The sequence below is a fragment of the Carettochelys insculpta genome, chromosome 1 (assembly GCF_033958435.1).
Source record: "Carettochelys insculpta isolate YL-2023 chromosome 1, ASM3395843v1, whole genome shotgun sequence".
In the NCBI taxonomy this organism is placed as follows: domain Eukaryota; kingdom Metazoa; phylum Chordata; order Testudines; family Carettochelyidae; genus Carettochelys; species Carettochelys insculpta.
This window is the reverse complement of record NC_134137.1, coordinates 324,543,673-324,558,715: the sequence shown is the minus strand read 5'-3', so window position 1 is coordinate 324,558,715 and position 15,043 is coordinate 324,543,673. Positions and strand designations below refer to the sequence as shown.

General features: G+C 42.8%; 1 protein-coding gene across 1 annotated transcript in view; it reads left to right on the top strand.

Annotated features, from left to right (window-relative positions):
- CNTN1 (contactin 1) overlaps nucleotides 1-15,043 on the top strand; it is a 187,105-nt gene that overhangs the window by 137,753 nt on the left and 34,309 nt on the right. The window contains exons 19-21 of the mRNA XM_074984080.1: nucleotides 2,630-2,816; nucleotides 6,423-6,535; nucleotides 7,689-7,845. Of these exons, the coding sequence (XP_074840181.1) occupies nucleotides 2,630-2,816; nucleotides 6,423-6,535; nucleotides 7,689-7,845 (457 nt within the window). The remainder of the gene's footprint in view (nucleotides 1-2,629; nucleotides 2,817-6,422; nucleotides 6,536-7,688; nucleotides 7,846-15,043) is intronic.

Sequence of the window (15,043 nt, the reverse complement as noted above, 5' to 3'; positions counted from 1 at the left end):
CAACTTCAAAATAGCGGGGTCCGCCATGGCGGCCATCAGCTGAGGGGTTGAGAGACGCTCTCTCTCCAGCCCCTGCGGGGCTCTATGGTCACCGTGGGCAGAAGCCCTTAGCCCAGGGCTTCTGGCTGCTTCTGCGGCAGCTGGGGATCCATGCTGCAGGCACAGGGTCTGCAACCAGTTGTCAGCTCTGTGTATCTTGTGTTGTTTAGTGCAACTGTGTCTGGGAGGGGCCCTTTAAGGGAGCGGCTTGCTGTTGAGTCCGCCCTGTGACCCTGTCTGCAGCTGTGCCTGGCACCCTTATTTCGATGTGTGCTACTTTGGCGTGTAGGCGTTCCCTCGCAGCGCCTATTTCGATGTTGTACTGCGCAACGTCGAAGTTGAACATTGACGTTGCCAGCCCTGGAGGACGTGTAGACGTTATTCATCGAAATAGCCTATTTCGATATTGCTACATCGAAACAAGCTATTTCGATGTAGGCTTCACGTGTAGACGTAGCCCATATGCATTTGCAATAATATCTATATTGTGAAAGCATTGGTAGAGCCATGATCCTAAGCATATTGTTTATAATGATCATACTACAGATAGCTTGTATTATTGCTATTAACAGTCAAACTTATGTAAGCATTGGCATGGACTGTGATGTATAAATTAAATTAGGAAAGCCTCTGTTCAGTTATTTTGGCTGTTAAAGTGCCCTTCTACATATAGACTTAGGAGGCTAGTCATCGGCATACATTTTTTTAAAAACCACAGATAACGTATCTTTGATAGAGTTGTCCAGGCTATTTTATGTGGATCTGTCTGAAACAAAAACAACGCGGAAAGATGGTATTAACAAGTAGTGCTTCTAACACAGCTAACCATAGTTTGTTTTAACCTGCTGGTAGCTGATAGCCTCAGGAAATACCTACAAGGTGTAGGATAGGAAAGGGAGAGCATCCACTGAGATTGGCACTAAAAACCATCATAAGTAAGTGGAAGACCAGGAGAGGGCAATATCTTGCCAGCTTAATGTGGAGAGAGTATTAAGTAGAAGAGGATGACTGACACAATTAAAGCTGCTAGTAAGTCAAGGAGGATGAATTTGGAGTAGAGGTCATCAGACGAAGAGACCATTAGAGTAATTGGTAAGCAGTGAGTGTTTGTGTATTTATCTCTTTTTTTTTTTTTGTTTCTGTTGAGTATGGTTTTAGTAGAGGGAGCTATTGGAAGAGACCAAAGACAGAGTTGAAGGAGAGAAGTGAGTGCGTTGATTTCTGAGTGTGCATGCAATGTGTTTTCAGGTGAAAAGGCGAGGAAACAAACTAGATAGATGAGGGCATAAATCATGTTCCCTTTCTAATAAAAATATCTGTCAACTCAGAGCTGACAAAGTATTAAAGCTCTGAGTTGCCCCCCTGACAGTGGCATTAATGAACTGGTCTGAACAGATTTTCCCAAATGTGTAGTTGAGGTGCATATTTTAAAAAAAGTGGGTGGGAGAGAGTTCTGAGGGGAAACAGAGGAGGGAAATAGGGAATCTATTCAAAGTAGGTTATTGAGTGCCTGTCAGTTTTTGCCCCCAGGATTGAATCGGATGGGTGGAGGGGCAGAAGAGGAGGTGAAAAAATAAAGATAATAATGTACAATATACTTGAAGGGTGGGGAAAACATAACGTTTTGTAAACACTCTCAAAACACTAAATATTATAGAAAAGTCACTGATATATATGAAGGTTAAAAACCCAAAATATTGCACACTTCTTAGTTAAAACCCCTCTTGAAAGGCCAGTGCAGACTTCTTAAAAAGTAAGTTCTCATAACAAGTCAGTTTGTTAAGTGTGTGATATTGCTTTGATGCCTAAGAGCAATGTTCAGTGCTGTTCAAACAGAATCCAGAGGAATAAGCAGGAAATGGATGTCAGGTTGGGTGTTGCAGATCCCTGTTGGCTTTCATACCTTGTTAGCTTGTGTCAAACTGCTTTGCCAGTGGCTCATTGTAACCTTTAAATCACAGAAACAAAAGTATTGGCTGAATGTCATAAAAGTTACAGCGGATAATAAATTTTACTAAAAGTGTTCTCAGCAGCATCTTTCTTAAAGGTGGAAGGGTCTGTCCAGCTTGGGCTGGATGGAGCATACCATATGTGTGGGGAAAGTGAGTCAATCGAAAAATTGAATTAGTTTCTTTTGTAGGGATTTAATTAGCTAGAATGATGTCAAGGAGGAGGTGGAGAGAGCACAGCACAACTTAGCCAATGGTGTTTTTGCATTACACAGCACACTGTGACCTATTAAAATAATATTAAATTAGAGCATAAAATTTCAAGTAAAAAAGAGCAACAGCAATGTAGCTAGTTCTAGTAAGACCCAATCCTGCACTCAGTGAAATCTATCACAAAACTCCCACTGGCTTAATTGTGCACAAATTAGGTTCATTGGGGCAAAAGGTTTTACATCAGATCCAAAGTATTTTCTGTTTTTTTATCATCCTGTCACTCGCATTAGTATAAGTAGCAGCAATTGGCCAGGAACAGACTTAATTTTTTTTTAAATATCCTGTATGCCAATCTAAATTACAGAATTTCTGTAAGGTTTCCATATAATTAATTACACTAAATTATCACTCAATCCAATTGTGTGCAGATTCGTTACTGGACCATTCATGACAAAGAAGCAGCTGCACATCGTGTGCAAGTGAGCAATCAGGAGTACTCAACCAAATTGGAAAATTTGAAACCTAATACCCAGTATCACGTAGATGTTTGCGCTTTCAATAGTGCAGGGTACGGACCACCCAGTAAGGTTATTGATATTGTCACAAGAAAAGCACGTAAGTAAAAGAGCTTTGGATTTATTTCCGCAGTGCTCTACTTTGTTTCTATTAGCTTGTATTTTGCATTGAGTAATACTATAGTCTATGGATATAGCACCAAACTGTGACAAAGTGGGAATGTTTTTAATGTTTTCTGTGAATACTGCGTGTCTCAGTTTCCCTTATATGTTATTCAAGTGTCTAGGCAGTGGGATAAGGGTGTGTGATTGTTTCAGAGACCCTTAGAAGACAGGTGTGATTGCTGACTGGCTGCAGGGAATATCTGATACACTGTAGCCTGGCAGCCAATGACTGGGCCCCTTCTTCTGCATGAATCAGCCAGAGGTATTGGTGCAGACCAGGTGACCTGATTGTCCAGGAAAGAACCAAAGGATGGAAGAAGGACAATGGATGTGTTTGAGGCTGGGGAGCTGGGTGGTCTCCTAGCTGAAGTCTCAGGGGGTGGGCTAGTTTCTTGGAGCTCTATGTTCCCATCCCCGCAAGATGGACTTTGCTGAAAACACCTCATTTCTGTGCTAACAAGACCATTTCAACACTATGTTCCTGTCAACCAGTAAACCCTTCTCTTTTACAATGCTGTCTGAGAGTCACTGCTAACTGCAAAGTTGGACTGCATGGCCCTTTGAGAGCAAGCAAGGCTTCCCCAGGTATCCCCTTGAGGTGGACTTACTGTGAGCAGCTCATTGTATGAGCAGGGGTGCTGGACAGCCTTAGGTTGGAGTTAGAAAGCACAGAAGCCAAGCAAGCTGATGGCAGCATGCCTTGAGGGGAGACGCTGTGCCAGAAGTCCTGCCTGACTTCATTCAGAGCAGTTCAGAGCATTGAGACTGTGACTCCATGACACAGACATACACAGTTTTCCCAGGGGCCAAATTGTGGAACTGATGCAAGCCCAGTGTAAGGGGCAGCAAGTTGTTGTGGAGGAGTGGCTCCGAAGAGGCTGTTCTTCTCCACTCATCACTGCTATTTCCACGTGGCCAACGGTAAAGTGGAGTAAGAGGCATCACTACAGCCACACAGGGCAGGAGATTATCTGGTGCAAGGGAATGTCAGTTTGGGTCCATAGGTTAAGGCCTCAAGTGAAAATTTTCACAGACCTTGTGCCTCACAGTTATGCTCCCTAGCAGGAGACGCCTTGGAAAAGGACTGATTTGCAGAATAGGCTGAGCACCCGTCCTTTGAAAATCAACCCCTTTCAGATGGGTCAATTTGGGCAACAGAATCACTAGTCACTTTTGAAAGCTTGGTCAGTAGCAGCTGTAAGCTCTGTGACCAGAATTAAATAGTTGTGAAGCCTTGAGTAGGGTGACCAGATGATAAGTCCTCCTGCAGGTGTTCTTAAAAATGTGCAAGCTGTCATGGATTTCCTGCCTCTTCCTCCTCCATACCTGTGGGTCCTTCTGCTGGCTGGATCCCTGCTCACCAGCCACTCACCCTCGTGTGGTAAGAGCGTGTGGTGTGTGTGGCTGGGCGGTGGGAGGTGGGTGTTGTCCAGTGGCCAGTGATGGGAGTGGTGGGATGAAGCTAAAGTGTGTGGGGGCAAGCAGCTCCCCCTAGTGATGCCTGCTGTGTGCTGGATATAGAGAGGGGATAAAGGAAAGCCATTTCCACTGCCCAGGTGCTTAGTAACTCTTCATCTGCCCGCACCCACCCTGGTGCCTGCCTTCTGGGAGCACAGAGTTGCTCCATCCCCTAGACACCTTCTTCTGCTGACACACCTCTGTTTCCAGGTTCCATGGCCATGGAAGCCACTGCAGTCAGGTTTATTGAGGCCTTGTTCACAATGTGGCTTTGGACTGAACCCCTTCCTGCCTGTGCTGTAACCAGGAGACAGGAGGCAGCTGGGGTACGGGTGGTGGTGAACACCAGCCTGGAGGTTTTAGCTGCCTTTCGTCACTGCAGGCAGGTAGGGATGAGCTCAGCAAAGACGCAAGCCAGGTCATCACTTCTCCCCCTCCTCCTCTCCTGGTGCTGGAAGCAGTGCCTGCCCTGTCCCTCCTGCACAATGCCAAAAGGCTGCTGCTGGCCACCTTCCAGTGTGAATCCTGGCAAAACTCTGGGGAGGGCATTTAACACTGCCTGCATTGCCTCAGAAGGACGCCGCACCAGATCGTGGGAGATACTGGTCCATCCCAGGAGTCCAGCCAGGCACAAAAAGTGAAGAGCACTGGGCAGGGAGGGGCTAGTAAGTCACCTCCCTGTGCATAGGTGACTTATGGTAGCCCTTGTGAGGTGCACTGCCCTGCATGAACCACCAAAATTTTAATTCCTAAATTGGGTACTCCCACATATCCTTCCCTGTCCCTCTAGGTAGCCCTCTCTGGACCCTTTCCTCCCGCAGGCACCACTTGCCACTGGTCCCGTGTGAGAGAGGTGCACAGATGTGTGTGCATGTCCCCCTCTCCCTGAGTGGGGGTCTGTAGTGGTGTTGCCCTTCCCCATGTGAACCCTAAAGCCTTAAAGATAAGAACATCATTCAAAAGAACTAGTCGGTATTTTTTCAAACAGGAGCTCAGTTGGCTCAATGTGAATTTGAACATTTTTATTGCATGGGTCAGATTGATTGCTATTGAACTTACTTCAACACCAGTAATTTTTCCAGGTGTCCCTTATTCAGCATAAGGAATATGTTCACTTTAGTCGTGAGTGATATTTAATTAAGAATTGTGCTTCTTTAATTAAAAACGTGCTTGCATGGCCTAAAAAGGAATGAGCGTAACACGTGTTTTGTCAGTAAGGTAAGTAGTATGCAGTCTGACTCAGAGCTACAGTGAGCATGTGTTTGGATAAGAAGATTCCATTTGACATGGCTACTATTCTAATTATAATTGCACTTTGGGCAGGAAGGCACTTTTCTTACCACAGAGCAGGGCCACTCGTAACTAATTGATGGCCTTGGGCGAATGGGGGTCACCGGGTGGGAGGGTGGGTAGTGCCACGCAGAGAGGGCCGGCAGGCGCACCTTCCCTTGGAGGGCGGGGAGGAGCAGTGGTGGGTATGCCCTCCCTCTGGGCCTTGCTGCACCCCCAGCCACCTGCAGCGTGCCCAGGCTGCCAGGCTGCACATGTGCAGCCCTTCCCCCTCCCGTCCCTGTGCGGCAAATGCCCATTGGCACCAGCCCTGCACGGGCCGGTCCCTTCCAGTGGCCTCTTGAAATTGGCGGTCCCAGGTGACAGCCCAACTCACCCGTCCCTAGGATCATCTCAGCCACAGAGATAAGAGCATTGGAAGTGCTTTTATATAATTATTTAAAGATTTTAAATTCCACAAATAAGTATAATTAAACTAAATCCTAGCAGGTTCTGGCCATAGATCCCTGCGAGGAGAAACAGGCCCAGTTCCCTCCAAAAGGAGTACAAATTGGCCACATCTGTTCTGGCAACACACAAATGCCAAGCCCACAGGGAGCCCATTGCACAAGCCCTGAAAAAAATGTGCCGCTGGAGCCATAGAACTGCGTTCCGGGAGAGAGAGAGAGACTAGCCTGCCTTCACAGACAGGCCAGCCATAATATTCCTTTTTAGAAGGCTCATTCAAATGTAAATGAAAGTTTCTGAAGTGTGATTGTTTCTGCACACAAAATTGTATCTGTTTATTTTTCAGCTCCAAGCCAACGACCAAGAATTACCAGTACAGTCAGGTCTGGTTCAAGGTACATCATCACCTGGGACCATGTCAAGCCAAAGTCAAATGAATCTGATGTTCAAGGATACAAAGTATGACCTATAAAAATAGTTTTGAACTTTCACATCCTGCACACAGTATATCTTATTATCAATATTTATACCTGTTCTGGCTCTAATGTGGTTGCATCCTTAGTTTAGACCACGGGCTCACAACCAAGAGGTCACAACTCCCCTGTCCTACCATGGTTTTGGGCACCTTTCTTTTTTTATGATGAAATGGGAGTGAGCCCAAACTGTTATGTTTTAATGTAGAGCCCAAGTATAGAGAAGGCTCAGAATCACCACTTTAGACGTACAGCAAAACTGATTCTTTCCATAATGACAGGTCTCTTACAGGATACAAATTATGCTCTTCTATATTTTTTGCGCCCTCTTCCAGCCATCTGTTCCCATCCCCTCTCTGAGAATTACAAGCTCCAGAATACTTGTCCTTATAGGTCAAAGACAATAAAAAAAACAGTGTATTAAGAGCTGACTCTAAAGGGACATGCAACTACTGCAAGCATATATGCAGATTATAGGAAGGTGATTAGTTATAGCCATCAGTATACTGAAACCATTAAAACAGGCTCTTATTTAGTGTTAGTGCTTAGTGTTATTGTATTTGGTGTATATTGTTTACTTGGCAGTAACATAGCTAAAGTGTTATATGCTACCCATGTCTTTGTTCGGTAGATTGAGTTAGTTCCTGTGAATCATTGCAAATGAGCAGAGGTCATTTCCATATGTCTTATAAGTCACATACTAACTTCATATGTATGATAATTTGCTATCCCTAGAATACATTAATGAAAAGAATAGTTGTGCTACTTAAAGGGGACATTCTTAAATCATTTATGTTCTGGTATATGGTAAGATATATGACATGTTTTGTTTTGTTTGCTGAGCTGAATGTATAATCCTCAACCATTCAAGTCTTAACTTGAGCCCATATGGAAACTCCATCTAAAAAGTAGATGGTATTGTGTTCTCATATAGAAATAAAAGAGGAAATGTCTACTCTCTTCAAGTTCCTTTTCAGTATAAGCTGCAAAGCAATAATCTTTAGTTTTAATTTATAATTAAGCATGTTCGCAGAAAATTAGCACCCTTAACTTACTAATCAAAACTGGAAGACTGTAACAGTGGTCTCAGCTACAAAATGAGATTTCAATAACTGTACTTGTTTTTATGACTTTACAAGGTGCTGTATAGACCAGATGGCCAACATGAGGGTAAAGTGTATTCAACTGGAACACATTCAATAGAGTTGCCAGTCCCCAATGATGGTGAATATATTGTTGAGGTTCGCGCACACAGTGAAGGAGGAGATGGAGAAGTAGCTCGAATAAAAATTTCAGGTAGGCTTATTTTCATAACAGGAATTTATGGCTAGATGAATCCAAAGACCACCAAATTCACATTCTTCCTGTTAAAAAGACATTGAGATAAAAGGTTGTTTGTTTCTCTGTGTGTGGCTCTCTGTGTTTCCATTTTTTGTGTATATTGGGTGCCAAATACCATAGTATGTCGTATGCAGAATACTATTTAAAAATAAGCGTAAATGTCATTGAATTGGATGCTGATGCTGCCATCTTAAGATCCAGACACTTAAAATTGATTCTTAGTTATTTTCTATAAACTTGAATGGTGATAACACTTATGTGCTTTTGCCGCCCTTTGGCACACACCCTGTGTAGCCATTGTTGTTATGTTGCTGCAACACCATGTTAAAGGTCATCCAAAAAGGTGTGCTAGGGAGTCTTCATAGAGTTTTATAAATTAAGGTGAGAATGGACCATTATATCATCTAGTCTGACCTCTTGTATATCACAGATCTCACCCATGTACTCCTGTAACTGAGCCCCATAACTTGTGTTTGACTAAAGCGTATCTCCCAGAGAACCATTCACTCTTGATTTGAGGACATTAAGAGAGTAAGCACCCCCACTTCTGTTGGTAGCTTGTGCGATTATTTAATCAGAGTTTAAAATTTTGTATCTAATTTGAATTTGTCTTGCTTCAGCTTCTAGCCATTGGCTCTTGTTATGCCTTTTTCTTATGTGTTAAGGAGTTCTTCTGAGCCCAGAATTTTCTTTCCTTTAAGGTTTTGTACACTGCAGTCAAGTCAATTGTTTGATAAACTGAACATACAGAACTCTCAAATTCTCTCCATTAAGCATTTTCTTCAGACCTAGAACCAGTTTGCTTTCTCTTTTCCTGTATCCTCTCCAGTTTTTTAGTATCCTTCCTAAGATGTGGTCACCAGATCTTTGTGCAATATTCTAATATGAATTTCGCCAGTGCTGTATGTCAGGGGTTCTCAGACCGGGGGTCAGGACACTTGAGGGGATCGTGAGGTTTTTACATAAGGGGTTGCAAGCTGCCAGCCTCCACCTCAGATCCTGCTTTGCATCCAGCATTTATCATGGTGTTAAATATATACAAAATGCCTCAGAGGCTAGCTATGTGATAGGGGTCACCAGTACAAAAGTTTGAGAATCCTTGTTGTATTAAGAGATACATTTACCTCCTTACTCTTACTCACTACATCCCTGCTCATACAGTCAAGGAACTAACTAGCCTCATTTGTCACACTGGGAGCAAATGTTCAGTTGCTTTTCTGTTGTGACCTCTACATCCTGCGTAGAGTTGTGCTCTCTCCCCAGATGCTTCCCAGGATACATGAAAGGTGCCACAGAACTCTTTGTTTATAGTCAGACACATTTTCTTTGAATGGTCCTGTTGTCCCAAAAACTTCATTGTGCACTGTGTAAGTGGTGCCACGTGCTGAACTAAAGCGCTGTTTCTAGGCATCCCTATACTCCTGCATGGAGGTGCACAGGGGTGCCAGCATAGGGCACCCATTATCTCGAAAACTGCCTACTGTCTACACTACAAAAATAACTTTGAAGTTGCTTACTTGGAAGTACAACTTCAAAGTAAGCAAACTTCAATGTAAAACATCTACACACACTACTTTGAAGTTAAACTTTGAAGTAGGGCACTACTCCATTTCTGGGAATGGGGTAAGGACTTCAAAGTTGTGCTCCCTACTTCGAAGTTAGTAAGGAAAAATGCGTGTAGACTCTCTGCTGGCTACTTAGATGTAGTGCACTACTTTGAAGTAGCCAGCATGATGTCGAAGTAGCACGCATCGCGTCTACACGCACCATGTGCTATTTCGACGTTGAAATTGATGTTAGGCGGCGATACATCGAAATCGCTATTCCTATCCGAAGATCTGCATCCTGCTACTTCAAAATAGCAGAGTCCTCCATGGTGGCCATCAGCTGAGAGGTTAAGAGAAGCTCTGTCCAGCCACTGCGGGGCTCTATGGTCACCGTGTGCAGCAGCCCTTAGCCCAGGGCTTCTGGCTGCTGCTGCTGCTGCTGCTGGGGGTCCATGCTGCGTGCACAGGGTCTGCAACTGGTTGTCGGCTCTGTGGATCTCATGCTGTGCAGGCCAAGTGTGTCTGGGAGGGGCCCTTTAAGGGAGCGGATTGGGGCTTTGTTGGCCCCTTATTTCCACGGGGAGAACTTGTGTGTGTGGACAGTCTGCATTTCCTTCCGGTGCAGCTCCTTTCGACGTTCTCCATTGCTACTTCAACGTTGAACATCTATGGCACCAGCCCTGGAGGACGTGTAGACGATACACGTCGAAGTAGCCTATTTCAATGCCCTTACTTCGAAATAGGCTACTTTTATGTAGTGTGCTAGTGTAGATGTAGCCCCTTTGTGACTTTCATCAGCTTTGTCAGGGGGAGATTGATAAGAAGGCACAAGGCCAGGAACTCTACATTGCTAGCCTAGTATGTGGACTATAGGGTCAACGTTTCTTGCAGTTTTATTGCTCAGACACTGACTCTTCCCAAGGAGGGCAGAATGCACAGTAACCAGAGTCTGGTAAACTTTTAGCAGGAACTTTTACTTTTCTAGGAATTTTTCTGTGGTAGGAGAGGATTAAATCACCTCACGCATGGATGCTGTAGGGAGATTACTGATAGCTGTTCAACAGGGTGATAGCATAGAAACATAGAGCTGGGAAAATGCATTCCCAATCTGTGTGCTATAGTGGAGCATCTAACTCTTAAAAGCCGTGTCTACACGTGCACGCTACTTCGAAGTAGCGGCACTAACTTCGAAATAGCGCCCGTCACGGCTACACGCGCCGGGCGCTATTTTGAAGTTAACTTCGACGTTAGGCGGCGAGACGTCGAAGTCGCTAACCCCATGAGGGGATAGGAATAGCGCCCTACTTCGACGTTCAACGTCGAAGTAGGGACCGTGTAGTCGTTACGCGTCCCGCAACTTCGAAATAGCAGGGTCCGCCATGGCGACCATCAGCTGAGGGGTTGAGAGACGCTCTCTCTCGAGCCCCTGCGGGGCTCTATGGTCACCGTGGGCAGCAGCCCTTAGCCCAGGGCTTCTGGCTGCTGCTGCGGCAGCTGGGGATCCATGCTGCAGGCACAGGGTCTGCAACCAGTTGTCAGCACTGTGTATTTTGTGTTGTTTAGTGCAACTGTGTCTGGGACGGGCCCTTTAAGGGAGCGGCTTGCTGTTGAGTCCACCCTGTGACCCTGTCTGCAGCTGTGCCTGGCACCCTTATTTCGATGTGTGCTACTTTGGCATGTAGACGTTCCCTCGCAGCACCTATTTCGATGTGGTGCCGCGCAACGTCGAAGTTGAACATCGACGGTGCCAGCCCTGGAGGACGTGTAGACGTTACTCATCGAAATTTCGATGTTGCTACATCGAAATAAGATATTTCGATGTAGGCTTCATGTGTAGATGTAGCCAAAGAGTGAGATGCATATAATAAGCAATGCAAAATATAAACAAAGCTGTTGCTGTATTGGGAGTATGACTTCTTAATAGAGTCCTTCTGGCTTCTGTGAATGGCTCCTTTACCAAAGTAGAGTGGGAGTGAAAGAAGTAATTTATAGCACACTTGTTTCTGTAGTTAATTTAGCAACTAAAAGTGCAACAAAAGATTTGGTTTGAAAATATGGTGTTTGGAAGCCACATTTTGTATTCATACCTATCCTTTCTATTCCATCCTTCTTCCTCTTGATTTTCTCTCTTTTCTTTTATACTCTCTCCTTTTTCTGCTCAGAGACCTTAAAACAGCCTAGTCATAAATTTAAGAGGGAGCTGAATATTTGGGAGTAGAATTTGCTGTTATAAATTAGCAACGTTCAGTTTGAAAGATGTATTCTTTTTTCTTTGGTATAAAGGAAGTTTACCAATGCAAATATATAAACACACATTCCTTTATACTGAGTAATCTGATATTTAAGAACTTGGCATCAAATAATCAGCTACATATTTATTGAAGTGCATTTCAGAACATTTACCATAATCTGAGTAAAATGTAGGCTTACTGCCTTTTGTTAACCAATGTCTGGTGTTTAGTGATTTTTTTAACCACATTTTTTAACCACATTACAGTGAATTCATGAGCTACACAGTTTTGACTCTATATTAAAATACCACAACCAACTGAAAACTGGAACTGCTTGTTTAACCATAGGAGTCAGTTTCTGCAGCTAATAGTAGGCTTATATATTTTTAAAAAAAAATTACATTAAAGGTTGGCTTTTTCTTTTTAGTCTTTGCTAAATTGGCTTTGCTGATTGCAATATTTTGTCATAAAGCAGATATTAATATAATCCTAACATTGGTCTGAAATGCTGCAGTGAATACAAATAAAAATATACTGCAGTTGGTTATCTTCTCACACTACTGTAAATGAGTTGGTTTAAGTGAAGTTACACCTAGTTTATGTTTAAATAAATTGCAGAAGAATCAAGCCCATGGCCTTTGAAATGACTTCATACCTCACAGTGTCTTCACTGGCTTATAGCACTTTCCTAAATCGTGTTCCAAATGCCTAAGTGAACAAAGAATTATTTACATATTGTATGCATACAGCTATAGAGCAAAAATGTACCATGTCTGCTTTCCCCAACTTCAACATGTACCAGGTTTTCATTTGCCAGAAGCATACTTTGAAGTCTTGCAGAATATTTACTTGTAAACATTCATATTTTTCAAAGCAAATTGTATGAAGTCTTTTTTTCAGCCTGAGTAACTCATTCAACATTTTACTTTTATTTTGTCTTTTAATTTGTAGTTTATTTTAATCTACTTCATTTATGCATATTATTCATTGCAAAACCCCATGAGCCAGAGTCATCAGACCTAGCCAGACATGTCTGTGCCATCGGCCTTTCAATGCATGTAGAAACATATCCTCAGTCACACAGTCTGCTTCTTTTCCACCACATGAACATTTAGTCCTCTGTTTCCAAACAGGACAAGGCATAATACAAGTATACAGTAGGAGGAGCTTTTCACACACCTTTTCTATTCCACCAAGCTCACTCTCCAAGGTTCCCTGCTTCCTGTTCCTCTGGAGGATATATCATCCCATCCACTGAGCCAGTTACTTCAGTACCCCCAACAGTTACAACCAAGTCTCAGCAATCCCCTCTAGAAATAAGTTAATTGGCTCCAATTAAGCCTCTGGCCTTCTCTGTACTGCAGCAAGTTCAGTGAGTAGAATGCTACAGCTAGATCTTTGTCAAGTCTGCCACATCTATGGCTGTGGTATTAGATTAGTAGGAAAAACTGCCAAACCATTGGTCTCTCCCCTTCCAAACTCATTTATAGTATCCTATTATACAGTATGATTAAAATTACAGTCAGTTTTGAGTTATGAGATGACTGGATAAATCAATTATCTAGAGTGAAAGTTTGGCTGGGAGTCACATGTCGTTGCATAAGTGAATAGCCATGTCATAAATTTTGTGTTTATGTTGGGTTAAAGATCTAGGTCAGGTCTACAGCAAGCACCACCTTTTTAAAATTCTGTTTTTAAGTTCTTCTCTTGTTTCCCTCTTTTTCTATGCTCAGAAAGATTCATTTTTCTTTCTTCAGAGGGTTGCATTGAAACTGATACTGTTTTCCCCATAAGCATATTGGTTATTGCTGGCGAATATAACTTTAGGCCCAAAGTTAGCAACTATGAATTTGTGCATTAGTAGACTGCTAAATTGTCCTGAACAAATTGGTTAATAGTGCTGTAGCTAGTGAGGGGTAACTCAGAAAGACATTTGTCTCCCTGGGCACCACATACCTTATCTGAGAACTGTAACTTCTTTTTGTGACTGTGGCCTCTGCATTCTGAATTGGTAATGTGAGTACAAACAGGTGGCGACAAACAATTGCCTACAAAGGGTTGGTAACTCCTTTATTAAACTCAATTAACCACTATTGAAAATGCAGTAGTCTCTCACAAGTATGGCGGGGAGTTGGCTGTTTCCTTCTTACAACTTTTCTGCAGTTTTGCTTCCTGTAAACCTGCCAGATGGGGCTACAACTCCCATGAGTGTGTTTGGCACTATAATTATTTTTAGCCCTGGAAAGTAAGCAAAGATTAAGGCAATCTGAGCATTACCTGAGTGAAAGGATACAGGGGAGTTGGGCAAAGAATGTAGAAGAATATTCTATTGAAAATTAATTGCTATTCAGAAATATCTGAAGAAGATTTTGTTGGGTATAGTAGGATTCCTGGTTTTGAGCTGAACAGAACATGTAAGGGTATATCTTTTTGAAGAAAATGAAAGAAAATAATTCTCAGCCAGATCCAAAGGAACATTAGGAGTGGAAAAAAAGAGGGCCATTCTGTCCATTCCTCTAGTCCCTGAATTCATTTCTAATGAAAGCCCACTTGCAGGATTAGCCTAAATATTATCACCAAATTCTTCTCTTTTTCCATCTCATCAGCAGGAAAAGTAGATTTGTGGGATAACTGTGCCAAAAATAACTCATCTCACTGAGACAGAGAATATGGAAAACGAGAAATGATGAAATAATGTCTGTATTTTATAAAGGTGCAGAAAATTCCAGTGTCAAGAGCTTTCTTTTAGGAATCCAACTATTTTTGGTAGTGAAGTTCCACACATAGCTCATTTAGGACAAAGTTCTAGACCGAAGTATGAAAGATGCAGTTGGACTCTGTTATTATACTGTACTTCAATGCACAGTGCAGATTTTCTTCATGACAATGCGAATTCCATTTGCAGCAGATTAAGCTGAAGTGGAGCCTGGATCAAGTCAAACCAAGGGCATTCACGACAAACCGAAGGACCCCTACAAAACTGCTTGTGAATTCCTACCTTATTCCTACCTATTATTTTCTGATCTTAGTTAATAATATGTAATTGTTAGTAGACAGCCTTTTCTTATAGTAATTCTTTTAAAAATTAACATTATCATCTTGCCAGCTGATTGTCGATAAGCCTTGTGAGAACACTAAGTTTAACCCTAAGCAGGTGACACAATGTTAAACCTTACTTCTTCCCATCTATACTGTCAAGCCATGCTCAGGTTGTGTTATTTAACATGATTCCTTGAGGCTGTGTTCTAAAATGAATTAATTTTCCAGTAAGTACAAGCCTAATGATTTCAGTCTGCTTGCATATGGGTAGCAAGGAGTAGAATTTATCACGAAAGGTATTGCTTCTACCCATTAGGAAGAGGGTGGGGGATGAAT